Raw genomic sequence first — 15,854 nt, 5'->3', positions numbered from 1 at the left:
TCTCATGTCCAATAGGTTCACATTTCAGAAGGAATACTCTGAGCTTTGGGAGTATGGCAGTAAGCAAATATACCATGATCATAGTTCTTCATTACGTTATTTGCTTACATAGTTCGACTACAGAGCGGTGTTCCACTCCGGCCCCAGGTTGAGAGGAGTTCTAATGGAACTCGGGTAAGAGTGCGTATATATGTAAATATAAACCATTTTTAATCCAAGCTCACTGTGTGATCGCTTTTTTAGAATTATTGTCACGTGGTGCTGGCTGCATATTCAATTGTGAAATGAAGCGGCAGAGGGCCATTGGCCCCATATGGGTACATTACACTTGGTGATTGAACAAGAGAGCGGGATTAGCTGTAGCTATAGTGGTTTGATATTAATGCTGTTTGATGTTGTTTCTTTCATTCCACTAATATATAAAGACGAGTATGTTTACTCTACAGGAACCAAGTAAGACAAAATAATTTTTTTAATGTGAATAATGCTGACTATAGCGTAAGGAGTGGATTTAACGAAGCACTTCTAGAGGGATCAGAATCCTGAGGAAGGCCAGAGACCCAGTAGGGATAAGACGATTGGCTGAAACATGTCGGTAGGAGCAGAAGATGTGTTGGAGTGGTAACTCCTTCTACACACCCGTCAATTATTTTTAATCCTGTCAAGTGGGACCTAGAATAAAATTAGTTTAATGGTTACCACTTAGGCAGTTTTATAATCTTCTTTTTTCTGCATTTTTGGGATCCCTCATTCTGGAGAACTATCTCCTTTACTCTTTCTTTTTATTCTTTCTCTAAAAAATCATTCCACCCTGAGTGTTGGTCTGCACCAGGGTATATGTAGCGGCCCAATGATAAAGAATGCCATTATCTAGTGGGTGAGGGCAGTCTTTGACAAGCCTGTGGGCTTGCTTTCAGACTCTGATTGAGCAAGTGAGATCCACAACCTCTTTTCTGTCCCTTTCTCTCTTTTCTCTCTCTCCCTCTTATGTGGTAATTCTGCTGTCACAAAGGGGGTATTTTCAAGATTACAGGTTGACAGTTCTCTACAGAACTGGGCATAGCTTCTTTTTTTGTGAGTTTAGTTTACACATCACATCATGGGCAGTATCACAAACAATGAGCACTGGAAGTACTAATTTAAGACCGGTTTCTTCCACAGTTTTGGGCTGACTTGACATGCGTGGCATGGCCTTTATATGGGTTCTACAATGCTGCATACAGCACAGGGCTTACTGTATGTTTACATGGTCTGTGAAAGAACTAAAATGCAGGCCAGTTGAGTTCTAATAAAGAGCTGTTGAAATTGGGCATCCAATAGGTTGAGACTGATTGCCATGTTTTTCTAAGCTTCATGTTACTAATCCAGAGAAGTATCAGGTGTATTCTCCGATGCTTTTTTGTAAAAATGGCAACTGAAATGTGGCTAGAAAGAGAGATGGGTTTGCAAGTTCTGCTCAGAAAAGAACTGGAAGATAAGTAGCAGTAAGCTTCCTTGTATTTCCTATATTTTGAACAAGAATTATTGTTCACTGTCCTATATAAAAAACAAGAGCCAAGCATCAGCTCATACCACTTCGGTCTACAGAACACCAGATATCAGAAAGATAAATTAGATACCAGTGTTTTGGAGGGCTTACAAACACACATGGCTCTGTTTCTGGTGGGACGCTGAAAAATGGAGTCCCGACTTGAGGCCTGGTGGCACAGTACAGTACCCATGGAGGCATGACATGACTTGACATATTATCAGAAGTAGACTAATACAATTATGCTGTTAGACCACTATTTATATTTCTGGTAGGGTTTAGAATAATTGATATGAGTTGTCTAACACAATATGATTGGGCTCATCTAACCTTTAATATGTGTTTTACAATTGCAGTGCTATTTTATAATATTTACAATCATTCTAGTACACATGATTTGTAAACACATAGGGCCATATTTATGACCCGGTTTGCATCACTCTTGCACCACGCAATGTGGTCCAAGAGCAACACAAACCTTAAGTAATACCTTTAAAGCCAACCAGAGCCACTGTGTGCGGTATTGAGTGGCTCAAAAACATGGAGTAACACAGCACAGCACAAATCACTGCATTGTATTACTCTTGCAGGGTAGGCATTGCTTGGGTGTTCCAACCCAACTCCCATGATTTAATATGCATTCCCTGATGTACAAGATATTGTTAACCTGTAAATGCGCCAAAAAGATACTCCTCCCGAGGGGAGCCGTAATGAGCAGAAAAATGACTATTTCTCCTCGTTTTTTTCCTCTTTCTACGTATGCTCCATTCTGCAGCACACATAGAAAGACATAAATGCCTATCAGGATTGTTTTTGTGCAGGAGGGTGACCCTTCCTGCACAAAAACAATCCTGCCTGCAACACAGGCACCCTTGCACCACAGTTCAAGGGTGCCTGCATTGGCTCTAGGCAGACAAAACGGTGCAAGGGGGAAGGACAGGAATGCGTCATATTGGATAATTATTGAGCTTTACTGCCCTTTCCTTGGGATGCAGGGCAATGCTGCCCTGCGCCACTAGACTCGTAAATACGACCTTTAGCATATAATAAATCATCATATTGTGTAAAACGTAATTGTGATTACGTACTGATTTTAGGGTTCAGGGAAGGGTCCCATGTTCTACCCTCAGATAAGAGATTCTTTGACAGGTTTTGTTTGACTCCTAATACTCCTGCCTGTACGAGCATAACTCAGTCAGCTTTCTGTCTCTCTGAAAAGGTGACAGTTTCCATTTGAAGCTTAGGGAATCTGTCGGGTGTGATCTAATATTGTGGGGTTAACACAGCAGATTGGCATCTTAAATAGTTTAAATTGCTGCTACCGTGCTATTTACCACCTTAGGTAAACTGTTGCTTGTCAGTGAAACTTTAAATGAATGTGCTGCTTTTGGCCGGGAGTGTAGCATTCTTTGTAGTCTAGATCATAGCTTAATGACACAACACAAAGTAACATAATAACCAAACAAAAATGTAAAAAATTGAAACACAAAAAAGTAAAAACCAAATGTAACACAACAATCACTATAAAATACAACAACAGGATGCAGTAATGCAGCATAGAAGACCAATAGAACAAAAGGGAGCAGAACACATTATGGCCACAGCAAAATGCTATATAACAAATATGCCCAAACATTCTTGTAACACATGACCATCTCCAGAAATCTGCTTTCACAATAAAGTGGTAAATGGTGATTGCACTAAGTACTTCCATATTTACAGCTAAGGACAGATGATAGTGTTAGTCAAAAATGGCATTGCCACTACGCCTATACTTTTGGTGAAATTGCATTACTAAGTTACTGAAGGATTTGAAACTAACTGCACAGGAAGAATGTTTTCTCAATGAACAGAGAGTGATCTTTGGAGAATACAGTGCTGAGGGTGATGCCGCTGACTCTGCTCTTCTTATTTTCTCTCCCACCTGCTTACCTGTAGTCCGACCTCTAAGTGAGACTTATGTGACCCTGGAAAAGCGCGGATCACTGCCGTCAGGGCAGGAGGAGCTTATTCTTCTGCAGGAGAAGGTGAAGCAGGGCCTCATGACTATGGACGAAGCTCTTGAGAAGTTTAAGCAGTGGCAGAATGAGCAGAGTGGCTCGGATCAAACTCAGAAGGTACATTCTTACAGTAAATCACATTTTCTCTACCAATCACTCTGCTTTAATTGATTGCACACAGTAGGATTCTCTTGTACACTTGTTGCACACTGATATAAAAAGCATACTGTAAAAGGGAGCTTACCTCCAGTGATCATATGTAGCAGAAATCCGAAGCTCTAATACCCCCAGTGCCCAGCAATGCACAGTAAATCCCACTATGGTTTTGACGTAGATCTCACATATTATACAGATACAGAATTTTCCATAGGTAACTGGTCATGGCCTATCATGACGGATATATGATGTTACAACGCGGACTGTAACAACGCATACCGTTACAACGCATCTTTTACAACGCGAATACTGTTACAACTCATGTATTTACAACGCATTTTTTTACAACGCAGGTACCTTTACAACGCATACCATTACAACGTAAGTATTGGTAAGTATCTATTAATATTGATATTATAATCGTAAATTAATTTTCAAAAATATAATTTAATGTAATTTAATTTAATTAAATTTCAATTAATTAATTTAATTTAAAATTAATTTTACTTTACTTTTACCCTGTACCCCAGAAACTCAAAACTGACCCTCAACCCCAAAAATAAATTAAAGTAATTTAATTTCAATTAATTAATTTAATTTAAAATTAATTTTAATTTATTTTTACCCTGTACCCCTGTACCCCAAAAACTAAAAACTGACCCTGAACCCTAAAAATACCCCTTTACCCAAAAACTAAAAACTGACCCTGAACCCTAAAAATACCCCTTTACCCAAAAACTGAAAACTGACCCTGAACCCTAAAAATACCCCTTTACCCAAAAACTAAAAACTGACCCTGAACCCTAAAAATACCCCTTTACCCAAAAACTAAAAACTGACCCTAAACCCTAAAAATACCCCTTTACCCAAAAACTGAAAACTGACCCTGAACCCTAAAAATACCTCTTCACCCAAAAACTAAAAACTGACCCTAAACCCTAAAAATACCCCTTTACCCAAAAACTAAAAACTGACCCTAAACCCTAAAAATACCCCTTTACCCAAAAACTAAAAACTGACCCTGAACCCTAAAAATACCCCTTTACCCAAAAACTAAAAACTGACCCTGAACCCTAAAAATACCCCTTTACCCAAAAACTGAAAACTGACCCTGAACCCTAAAAATACCCCTTTACCCTAAAACCCAAAACTGACCCTGAACCCTAAAAATACCCCTTTACCCAAAAACTGAAAACTGACCCTGAACCCTAAAAATACCCCTTTACCCTAAAACCCAAAACTGACCCTGAACCCTAAAAATACCCCTTTACCCAAAAACTGAAAACTGACCCTGAACCCTAAAAATACCCCTTTACCCTAAAACCCAAAACTGACCCTAAACCCTAAAAATACCCCTTTACCCCAAACAGATAACATTTAAAATATAATTATATACTTACCAATACTTACGTTGTAATGGTATGCGTTGTAAAGGTACCTGCGTTGTAAAAAAATGCGTTGTAAAAACATGAGTTGTAACAGTATCTGCGTTGTAATAGATGCGTTGTAACAGTAGTGCGTTGTAAAAAATGCGTTGTAACAGGTGTATACCTATCATGACACATATATGCAGTAGTTATTGTTTTTTTTTTGCAAGTGGGAAGTAGTATCACTTATAGTTCCTTTACAGTGGGTGCAGTTGCACTGTGGAAGACTCCCCTACTTTCTATTGTCTGGTCTCTTCTCCACCTCTAAGGATGGTGTGATCCACATTGTCGGTCCCCACAGGCTTTGGGAATAAAGGATATTGACACTAGTCCTGTTTGCTGGAGCTCTTACTGTTGACAGAACCATGAGACTTCCCTGAACCTTCTGTCCCCCTTTCCTGATATCCAATCACTACCTTCTTCTGTGCTATCAAAGTTAAACTCCCTCATATGCAGTGCTCCCTTACTTTGTAGCCAGAATATTTATTTATGTGGGAGTTTTAAAGTGCACTGTGTGTAACCTTTTTGGTTACTTCAGAGAACACGATGAATAGAAGAGAGTCTTGTGAAAATTACGAAAGCAATGGAGGGGAGAACTGATTCAGTTGGTTGGTGAGTGCCCATAAATGATGTTCAATGATTGAGGCTCCTTGTAGCCACAAAGGCCCGTTGACAGGACATTTGTCAGGAGTTTGCAGGTGATTGGGGTCACATTTTAAGAAAGGGCTAGCGCTATGCATGTCACACACATAGCTACACAACATACATTAATATAGAGATAGAGGTAGACAGGATGAAAAGACATCATCATCATTATCACAACACACAGGGTAAAAACGCTTAAGCTGCATTAGCAGCAAAGGCTTGTAGGATATAATAATACATGACATATTTGGATATTTCAGAACAAGAAAGTCACCAGAGATTTTCTGAGCAGGAGTAAGTATTAAATCAGGCTTAAGAACACTCAAAACATATTCCACAAAGCACTAGCTTGATAAGGAACCCCCCCCCCCACATGCACACTCTTATTTGATGTCTTTTTGCAGGACCAATGTATAATTTGTCACTTGATTGAAGAATCTTACTACATTGGTAAATGCCAATGAAAGTAGTGCTTCAGTCCCAGATTTTTCATTTACTTTTTCATGGTATTGGTGGAGATATTGTTATTGTGTGTTATTGTATTATTGGTGGTGGTACTGGTGATGATGGTGGTATTAGTGTTGGTATTGGAGGTGGTATTGTGCGGGCGATATTGGGGTTAGTATTGGTAGTGATGATGGAGCCGGATTGTTATTGGCTTTGGTGGTGAAGGTTATGGAAAATTGGTGTTGGTTGTATTGTTGTTGGTGGTCACATTGGTGGTAGCCCATCTGTGGTTGTGTTAGTGGCATTGGTATTTTTGATATAGAAAGTACTGATATTGTAGAAACTACTAAAGGTAGTTTTTGTTGTGGACGTATTGTGGTGGTGGTGATATTTGATATTGGTGGTGATGTGCTGTTGAATGTTGTGATATAGCGGCATGGGTGATAGGGGAAACAACCTACACAATAATGCCTTAACGATGTCTTACCTTGACAATGACTCCTGTACAACGAATGTGCCTTTACCATTATTGTCTTTACAATTTTTTTTACCATGGATATGCATTTACCACGCACGACTTTACAACGAAAAAGAAAGTATTTTGCAAGTAAGTGTATCATATAAATAATGTCATGTCACGGGTAATGTAATATGTGAAGTGATAAGAAGTTCATTGCAGGGGCGTAAGTTATATTTAGCTCAGGTAACTATAATTGTTGTAATTCATTGGTTTTGTACGAGTGAAATCTGAGCCTAACTATAATGTCCCTGTAACCTTTGGGTTTTTCAGTGAATTTCTAAGGTCTTTTAAATTCCATTTCCTAACTATAACATCTCTGTAACCTTTGGTTTTTCAGTGAATTTCTAAGGTTTTTCAAATTCCTTTTCTAAAGTGTTATGTCCCTGTAATGTTTAGTTTTTTTTGTTAATTCGTAGGGTTTATTTCTATTACTGGGGGTATATGTACTAAAAGTTGACACCATGTTTGCGTCACAATAGTGACAAACATCAACGCTACCTAAAATCACTTGAAAGTAACTCAAAGCAGGACATACCATTGCTTTGCATTACTTAGCGCAAAGGGGGCATTCCATGGGTGGTACATGGACATTCCCCTGCAACCACCCAAGGCTTTTGACGCAAGACTTACTTAAAAAAGTAGACAGGATTTTGCAGTATAAAACTGTGCCCATTTTAAATAGGCTCTATGGAAGAGAAATGCTTTCATTTCTCCTTGCTTTTCCTACTTAGTATGTGTGATGCACTGTACAGCACACATACAAAGTGAAAAAAGGTTAAAAGTTAATCTAAGCATTGTATTTTGTACTGGAAGGGTATCCTATACGAGACTTACGAGACTTACAGAGACACACTTGCACTATGGTGCAAAGTGTGTCCGTGGAGCAGTGCACGGCAGCACATTTCTGCATAGGCACTAGGGAGAGGGGAAGAGAATGGCAAATTTCTGCAAATATGGCACTCTTCTGTTCTCTCCTTCTCACGCAGCGCAGCATTTGCGGCTGCTGCACTGCGTGATAATCTAGTAAATCTGGGCCCAGGTGTATTTATTTATTTATTTATTGACATTTGTAGAGCGCGGCGAATACCCGTGGGCGTCTCGGCGCTAATTAAGGGATGGATCAGCAACTGGGGTAAAGAAGATATACAAGGCTATTGGTCAAATAACCACGTCTTTAGCTGTTTGCGGAATGTGAACAGGGAGGGACTTGCTCGGATATGTGCAGGAAGGGTGTTCCAGAGTCTAGGGGTGGCAACCAGGAAACGCCTGTCGCCCCAGGTGACTGTTCTAGTGCGAGGCACAGCCAAGAAGTTCTGAATAGAGGAACGAAGAGATCGGGTTGGGACATGGAGAAGATTCTGTTTGAGAAAGTGGGGACCTTGATTATTGAGTGACTTGTAAACAATACACAGCGATTTGAATTTGATACGGCTGCGTATCGGGAGCCAATGGAGATCCCTAATGATGTTTGTGTACTACAATTTATTTCAATTTTTGGTTTAGTTTATTTTTTTACTTCAGTCATTCTTTCTTTTATAGATATAATTTATATATGTTTAAAAACACAAATGTACTTAAATATATAAAGTTTTCATTAATGTAATTCAGCAATTATTTTATTTTTTATTATTTTTTGGGTGCCGCAGTATTTTTGCGGGTCCGAAAACATAGACGGGACAGATATGTACACCCCTGCGTTTTCATTAATGACATCAGTGTGAGCATATTTATAAGTATATATAAACCATTTTATATATGTTTTTTAAAACAATTACCCATTTTATGAGTTTGTAAAACCTGTGAATCTACGCACTGTATTCACAAATTTGCTCGAAACCACACCCAACCTTGTCTTGTGACTGGATGTATGAGTGCTCCACCCATATACGTGGAAAACCACACTCAAAAACAGTCAGTTGTCCAGTGAAGTCTCTATAAGGAGGATTAAGGACCAGTGGTGTTCTGCTTTTACAGAATGGCTGAAGCTACATCTTCAGTGCAGGATGATCACCCACAACCTTATGAGGAAGAAGATACACGCAAAAAAAGTGCGGAGGTATAGGTAGAGGCTAGGTTTATCCTCCTTACTGACATATGACAAACAAAAACCTGCACAAAGGATTAGTGATAGGATACAGCGAGAATCCGCTGCAATCGCTTACTAGAAAAAATACTTTTTTTCTAGAGACATCTCACCCACCAGGGTTACTCCTAAGTAGCATGCTTCATCATTGGGGTTCATCCCAATCCTCTACGCATTGAGGCGTGCTGCGACTTAGTGATTACGAAGGAGCACTTACTTGGTGTGGACTAAGTGACGTAAAGGGTCCCTATGGGGTGCCAGAGGGCTCGACTCTCAGCCCGTTATTGTTTAGCATTTATGTTAATCCATTGGCTGATATTGCGGAGGAGGCGGGGCTGACAATTTTTTCCTATGCTGTCGACACCCAAATAATCTTTTCCCTTTCTGCTAAAGGAGCCTTTGGGATGGATTGAGCAAAATCATGCAGTGGACGCAAGTCAATTCACTTAAGCCTAATGGAGAAAAGACAGGTGCTCATTCTGGGGAAAAATAAAGAACTTTGGGGCCCCCAACACTGGCCTCCTGAATTGGGTTTTACCCCTCAGCCCACTAAACAAGCCCGCAATCTGGGTTTTGTAATTGACGATCAGCTTTCAATGAGGCTTCAAGCCATAAGGTAGCTGCAACTTGTTTTGCCATTCTTAGATGGCTCAAAAAGATTTTATAGATGCTGCGGAATCTACAAAAAGTACTGTCATACAGGCTTTGATTACTTCTCACCTGGATTACGGCAACATACTTTTTCTTGGAGCTAATAAGGAGGTGATTCATAACTTACAAATTGTTCAAAATGCTGCTGCCCGACTGCTCTGCCAAATTCCCAAATTCTCTTCTGTGTCTAGTTCCTTACGCGATCTCCACTGGCTGAAAGTGGAGAATCGCATTAAATTTAAGACCTTAACCTATATGTACAAGATTAAAATGGGTAAGGCTCCCCAATATCTGAGATGTATTACTCAACTGTATGTTCCTCCTCGTTCTCTTCGTTCAGCTAGTCAGACAAAATTTGCGGTCCCTAGATACAGATTATCTAGAGTAGGCGGTTGTTCCTTCTCTTACCTAGGGCCTACTTTATGGAATTATCTTCCTCTGTTTTTAATATATGAACCTAGTTTTGTGCATTTCCGTAGGATGGTGAAGACCTGGCTTTTTAATCAATAGGCCTCCTTCCGTATTTGTTTCTGACCTCTACAGGCGGCGCCGGGAAACCCTTGGGTAGCTGAGTGCCTTATAAAATTGAATAAAAAAAGGGGGAGTGGAAAAGGGCAATTAAAAATACCTAACTAGTGGGCCACTATTTTATTCCCGCCAAATTCAAATCAGGGGTTATTACTGAACAACAAGACCTTATTAAATATGGCCAAGAAGTAGGTGCATTAGTCTGAGGCGACTTTGATGAAGGTTTGACTCCAGGCCCCTAGACCCTGGTTTTGACCATGACGCAATAGCATAGAGATTCCTAAATATGGGATATTTCATTACCAAACCATATGTATACATAGTGCATGAGCATTAAGGGCCCGATGTAGGTAAATCTACATTTACCACTTCATAAATACTGAATCATACCGAATCGGTATTTATGAAGTGGTAAATTAGAGGGGGGGAAATGTAGGTATTTCAGATTCGGTAAATACCGAATCTGTAAGATTCGGTATTTACCGATTCTATAAATACCGATTCGGTATCCCCCATTGCTTCCTATGGGCCTTGAAGCCCATAGGAATCAATGGGCATTACCGAATCGGTTACCGATTCGGTAATTACCGATTTGTGCAAGGGTGCAGGGGGTGTCACTTTGAACTTTGACACCCTCCAGCACCCCAAAAAAAGGCATGCGAGCCATGTGGCACACAGACATGCCCTAAGGGCATGTCTGTCTGTCACATGGCATAGGTGTGCATGCACACATGTGCATGCACACCTGGATTCGGTATTTTAACACCCAATTGGATTGGGTGTTAAAATACCGAATCTGAAGGGCCTGTGGGACTGAAAGTAGTCCCACCTACATCTCAAATTTAAAAAATCGGTAAAATTACCGATTCTGTATTTTTGCGATTCGGTAATTTTACCGAATCGATAAAATACCGAATCGGACAAAAAAAGGTCCCCTACATCTCAGTAGGCCAAATACCGGTCGGAAACGGCCGAAATCGGCCGTTTCCGACCGGTATTTGGTACCTACATCGGGCCCTAAGTATGCATAAGTGTGTCCTTATTATAAGATTGGTTAGGAGTGATACACATGGGGCTGGCCCCTGTGGAGTCCTCATAAAAGCCAATAGGGGAACGGTTCGAAACATGTTGGCTATCTATTACTGAGACAACCAGACTCATTATGGTCTAATTTTTCAGTAATAACGCCTGATTTTAACCTTGCGAACTAGGGGCGGGAATAAAATAGTGGCCCACTAGTCAGGTTTTTTAATTTCCCTTAACTTCACTTAGGGGCTCCATTAGGATGTCGGGCGGATTGCCTCCGCCAGGGTAGCGGTGGCCACCGCCACCCTGGCGGAGGCAATCCGCCCGACATCCTTCCCTGCATTCCCCCCACCATATTACGATGGCGGAGGGGACCGCAGCAGTGGGAAACACCGCCCACCTGTTTTCCGCCCCGTTCGCCTTGCGGCCGGGGCGGAAAAGGGATAACATGGTGGCGGTGTCTATCAGACACCGCCAGCCATATTCGAATAGGCATTTTTCAATGCCTTTCCGTGGCGGCAATGCCGCCACGGAAAGGCATGCGGTGTTCACTCTGGGGGGCCCCTGTGGGCCCCCAGAGTGACGGCCAAAGGGGGGTGGCACACGGGTGGGTACTCCCCTGCATTTGCATAATCGCAGCGGCAGGCACCGCGCGGTGCCTGCCGCTGCGATTATGCAAATGCGTGCATTTGTTTTTAACATTGTGGCGGGCGGTGCAGTGAGGGGTCTCGAGAAATATTTTTTTTTCTAGTAAGCAATTGCAGGGGATTCTCGCTGTATCCTATCAGTAATCCCTTGGGCAGGTTCTCATCGAAGTATTCGAGGACAAAGATACGCCACCCTGAAGAATGGAAAGTGATGTCTGGAAGTACTTTACAAATCCTTTCTGGGGAAAAGAAGGTTAATGCTAAATATGTGCAGTGCAGGATTTGCGGCAAGCAGTTATCCAGTAGGGACTGCAAAGAAGTATTCACAAGGGACAAGTTCTATGTGGAAGCACCTAAAAATATTTTATGAAAGTGTCTACAACAGGATGGTGCGGGAGAGAACAGGTGCAGCAGCACAGTCTACCTCTTCAGCCGCCTTGGGAGAACTATCATCAGCTGCAGTCATTACAATATCAGCTGCCTAGGAAGAATTGAATGACATGGTTGCTCTCTGTGCAAAATGACACATGCTTGTCATTGTAAAAATGTCTTCTGTGGGTGCATTCTTGGACACAGAGAAGAAGCATTACTGTTAGTTTTTTTATGCTTACTGTTTTTTGAACTATGAAACTCATTGCTTCTTTGCATTCCACTACCTTCCCCTTTTTTTAGTACCCTGTTTACGTTTTGTTAGAACCATCATCGGGTCAAACAAAGAGCTAACCCGGTTTCTTTAATGGCTTAGTGATTGTATTGGAGTGAGAGTGGGTGTGTCATTGTGTGCATCAGTATATGCCTGGGTGTGTTATTGGGTGCATTTGTGTTTTGCTGGGTGTGTCAGTGTCTGCTGTGGTGTATTCCTGGGTGTGTCAGTGTCTGCACTAATGAATGCCAGGATGTGTCAGTGTGTGCCTAAGTGTGTTATTGAATGCATTAGTGTTTGGCTGGTTGTGTCAATGTCTGCATTGCTGTATGCCTGGCTGTTTCAGTCCATGCATCTGTGTATGCCTGGGTGTGTCATTGTGTGTGTTAGTGTGCACATGGGTGTCTTATTGCATGCATTATTTTTGGCTGGGTGTTTTAGTGTCTGTATTAGAATGTGGGTGGGTGTGTAACTGCCTGTATCAGTATGTGTATGTGTTTTTCAGAGGCTGCATCAGTGTGAGTCTGGGTCTCTAAGTGGCTGTATCGGTGAGTGCCTGGGTGCATCAGTGCATGACTGGGTATGTGAGTAGCTGTATTGGTGTATTTGTTTGGGTGTGTTGGTGAGTTTATCAGTGTATAACTGGGTGTATGAGTTGCTGTATCAGTGTGTGGCTTGGTGTGTGAATAACTGTATGAGTGGGTGTGTGAATGGCTGTATGTGTGTGAGTCTGTCTTAATAGCATTTTGCATGTTCAAAAGGTGTGCGTTACCGACTGTATGGGAATTTGAGTGGATGTATGAGTATATGTGTGGGTGTATCAGTACCTGTGTAAATGACTCTATAGGTGTGCGAGTTCATGTATGAGTACCTGTAGGGGTGTGTTTGTGCCCATAAGTTGTTACTAATATACATATTTATAACTTTTCAAATACATTTTATCAACACATTACAAAACAATTTAAACCAAACAATCAACAAATAAACATAACATAACTTATTTAACTATTTACAAATTCACTTTTGTGCACAAGTACCTCAGGAAGCACAAAACAAAGTGATGCTTTGAAGCATCTTACAATACCGTCAAGGGAAAAAAGGTTACAGATAAAATATCTGTACTGCTATATTTGCAGGAAGCAGTTATCCAGGGGCACTACAAACATTTTTTACATGGGGCGACTTCCATGTGGAAGCACTTAAAACCAGTTCCAGAAAGGGGTAAAAAGAAATGATGCGGGACAAACTAGGTGCAGCAGGATAGTTCATGTGTACAGCACCCTTGGGAGAACAACCATCTGCTGCAGTCAGTATAATCCCACACACCTCAAAAAATTTAAGTGAGATGCTTACTCATTGTGTGAAATACCACATGCATCTCTCTATAAAAATGTCCTTTATTGGTGCTTTTTCTCTGTTTTATTGTTCTCAGGTTCAATACTCGTACACCAATAGTGATGTACTGTTGAAAGACTCATCAAGGAACAGTGGAGAAAAAACAATCATAAAGATTGTACAAAAAAACTTGCTTTCTAACTGTGCAGAATGTATATGGGATGACCTACATGACTTTTTCACAGAAACAAACTGTAACATTAAAGACATCAAATTTGAGGCACCAGTAGATCTTTGCTCTACTCTATGCATCTGTCAAACTTTTGCAGGTACTTTAATCACATATTTGAAATCATACTGTCCTTCATCTGAAACAATAACAATCCACTTCTTAGAGAAATTACTCTCTTCTTTTCACAAAAAGAGTACTAAGCAAGAGGAGCTTATCAAATTCCTACGCAGTTCTGGGTTTTAGATGCACCTCAATTTGGAATAGATACAGATGAGTCTGTACTTTCTTTCATAGAACAGTATATTACATGTCCCATTCCAAAATACACTGTGGAAAAAAAGGATAAAGCAGCAAGTACTGCAGTTTGAATGACATAGATGTGGAAAGTACACTCATCAGAAATATTTAATTATTTTCTTAGCTCCCCGTTGAACCTTCATGTTTTTCACAGTCTGAAGCTAGTTCCTTCTTTCCAGGTTGCTGTGAAAAAAAAGTATGAAATTGTTAAAAAAGAAACCTTAAAAAACAACTGTACTTTTTACAAACATTTCAAAAGGCCCCACAAAATCCTCCCAGGACTGGTGACACAGTTTCTGACTGCCCCTGTATTTCAACCTGCACCCCTCTGGGGTGAATTCATACTTACTGACAAGGGCATCCTTCATGATGGGATACCTCAACCTCTTCCCCTTCTCTATGGCCAGTAGCAGGCGTCCAGCATGCAATCTAATTCTAGAATAATTTGCACTTTGTTTGCTCTATTCCATCAATATTAAATCTGACCTCCTCTAATGTATGCACTGTCTAAACTTATGTTGAACTAGGTTTAGGAAAGTACATTTGAGCCCCCCAAAAAATATGCAGTTATATTTTAAGTTTAGATACTATTACTTACAATTAAATATACCTTTTTATTGCTATAATTTTAATATTTTGGTAGGCAATATTTTTAGCTGATATCTTTGTACTTTACATTATATGTAATGTCAATATTTTTATTGTTGATATTTTGATAACACTGTTACTGCACCACAATATTTTTTGGTCGATATTCTGACTTACAGCCCGATATACAGCTCACCTGGGTGCCACATTGACACCTCAAAAAACAATAATCTGGGATCTATAGGGTATTTTGATCTAAGGTCTTTCTAAAGGGGTGACCCTTTTTCAAAACCCACAGGGTTGGGAGGGACCATAGGAACTACGGCATTTCAAATTGTGTGAAAAATAAAAAAGACAGACAAACCTTCTAAAGCAAAAAAGTTAGGAGTGCCAACTGCATGTTGCCACAGACTTTTGTACTTGTAGTATGCCCTTTCCAAATTAGACTGACACTGGGAAATACTCTCTAACAGAAGAGTTGAGCTTCCAGGCAAAAACCATCCATATTTTCATAGGAAGGCTTGACCCTGTTCCCCATGGCAGGGTGCAATCGAAGTAGATGACACTCTGGAGCAATTTTGGATTATTCCCTTTCATGGTCATCAGCCTTTTCAAAGGCTTGTGATCCATGTTGATAGTGAAGATTGTCCCAAATAAACAGGGACACAACCTTTTCAACCTCTGCATGATTGTAAAACATTCCTTTTTAAAGACCACCAAATTCTGTTTTCTTAGCATCAATGGCTGGCTAATATAAGCCACAGGGTGTTTTGTTCCATTCTCTATCAGCTGGGTCAAGCTTGCAGCAATTCTATTGCTTTAGGTATCATTCTTCATGATTGACAGCTGGAAGAGGTCTGATGCTTTTAAGTCATGCCTCACTTAGGGGCTGATTTTGATGGCGAGCGGACAAAGTCCTCCCCCCATCGTTGGTGCAAAAGGGACCACCCGCCATAGGTACGGCGGTCCCGCAAAACAAATTAGGATGCGCCCACCACACCGGCGGGCGCATCCTGTATGTTTACATTGCCGCGGGTGGCAGCACCCGCCACAATTTAAAAATACAGGTTTTGCATGTGCATGTACAACGTGGCAGGCACC

At 40.7% G+C, this 15,854-nt stretch overlaps 1 protein-coding gene across 1 annotated transcript in view; it reads left to right on the top strand.

Annotated features, from left to right (window-relative positions):
• The window catches only part of BANK1 (B cell scaffold protein with ankyrin repeats 1), a 2,350,097-nt gene that overhangs the window by 2,141,665 nt on the left and 192,578 nt on the right, over window positions 1–15,854 (top strand). The window contains exon 12 of the mRNA XM_086961584.1: window positions 3,467–3,645. Coding sequence (XP_086817710.1) covers window positions 3,467–3,645 — 179 coding nt within the window. The remainder of the gene's footprint in view (window positions 1–3,466; window positions 3,646–15,854) is intronic.

Source organism: Lissotriton vulgaris, chromosome 3_1 (assembly GCF_964263255.1).
Source record: "Lissotriton vulgaris chromosome 3_1, aLisVul1.2, whole genome shotgun sequence".
Lineage (NCBI taxonomy): Eukaryota > Metazoa > Chordata > Amphibia > Caudata > Salamandridae > Lissotriton > Lissotriton vulgaris.
This window is presented reverse-complemented; position numbering and strand designations above follow the sequence as displayed.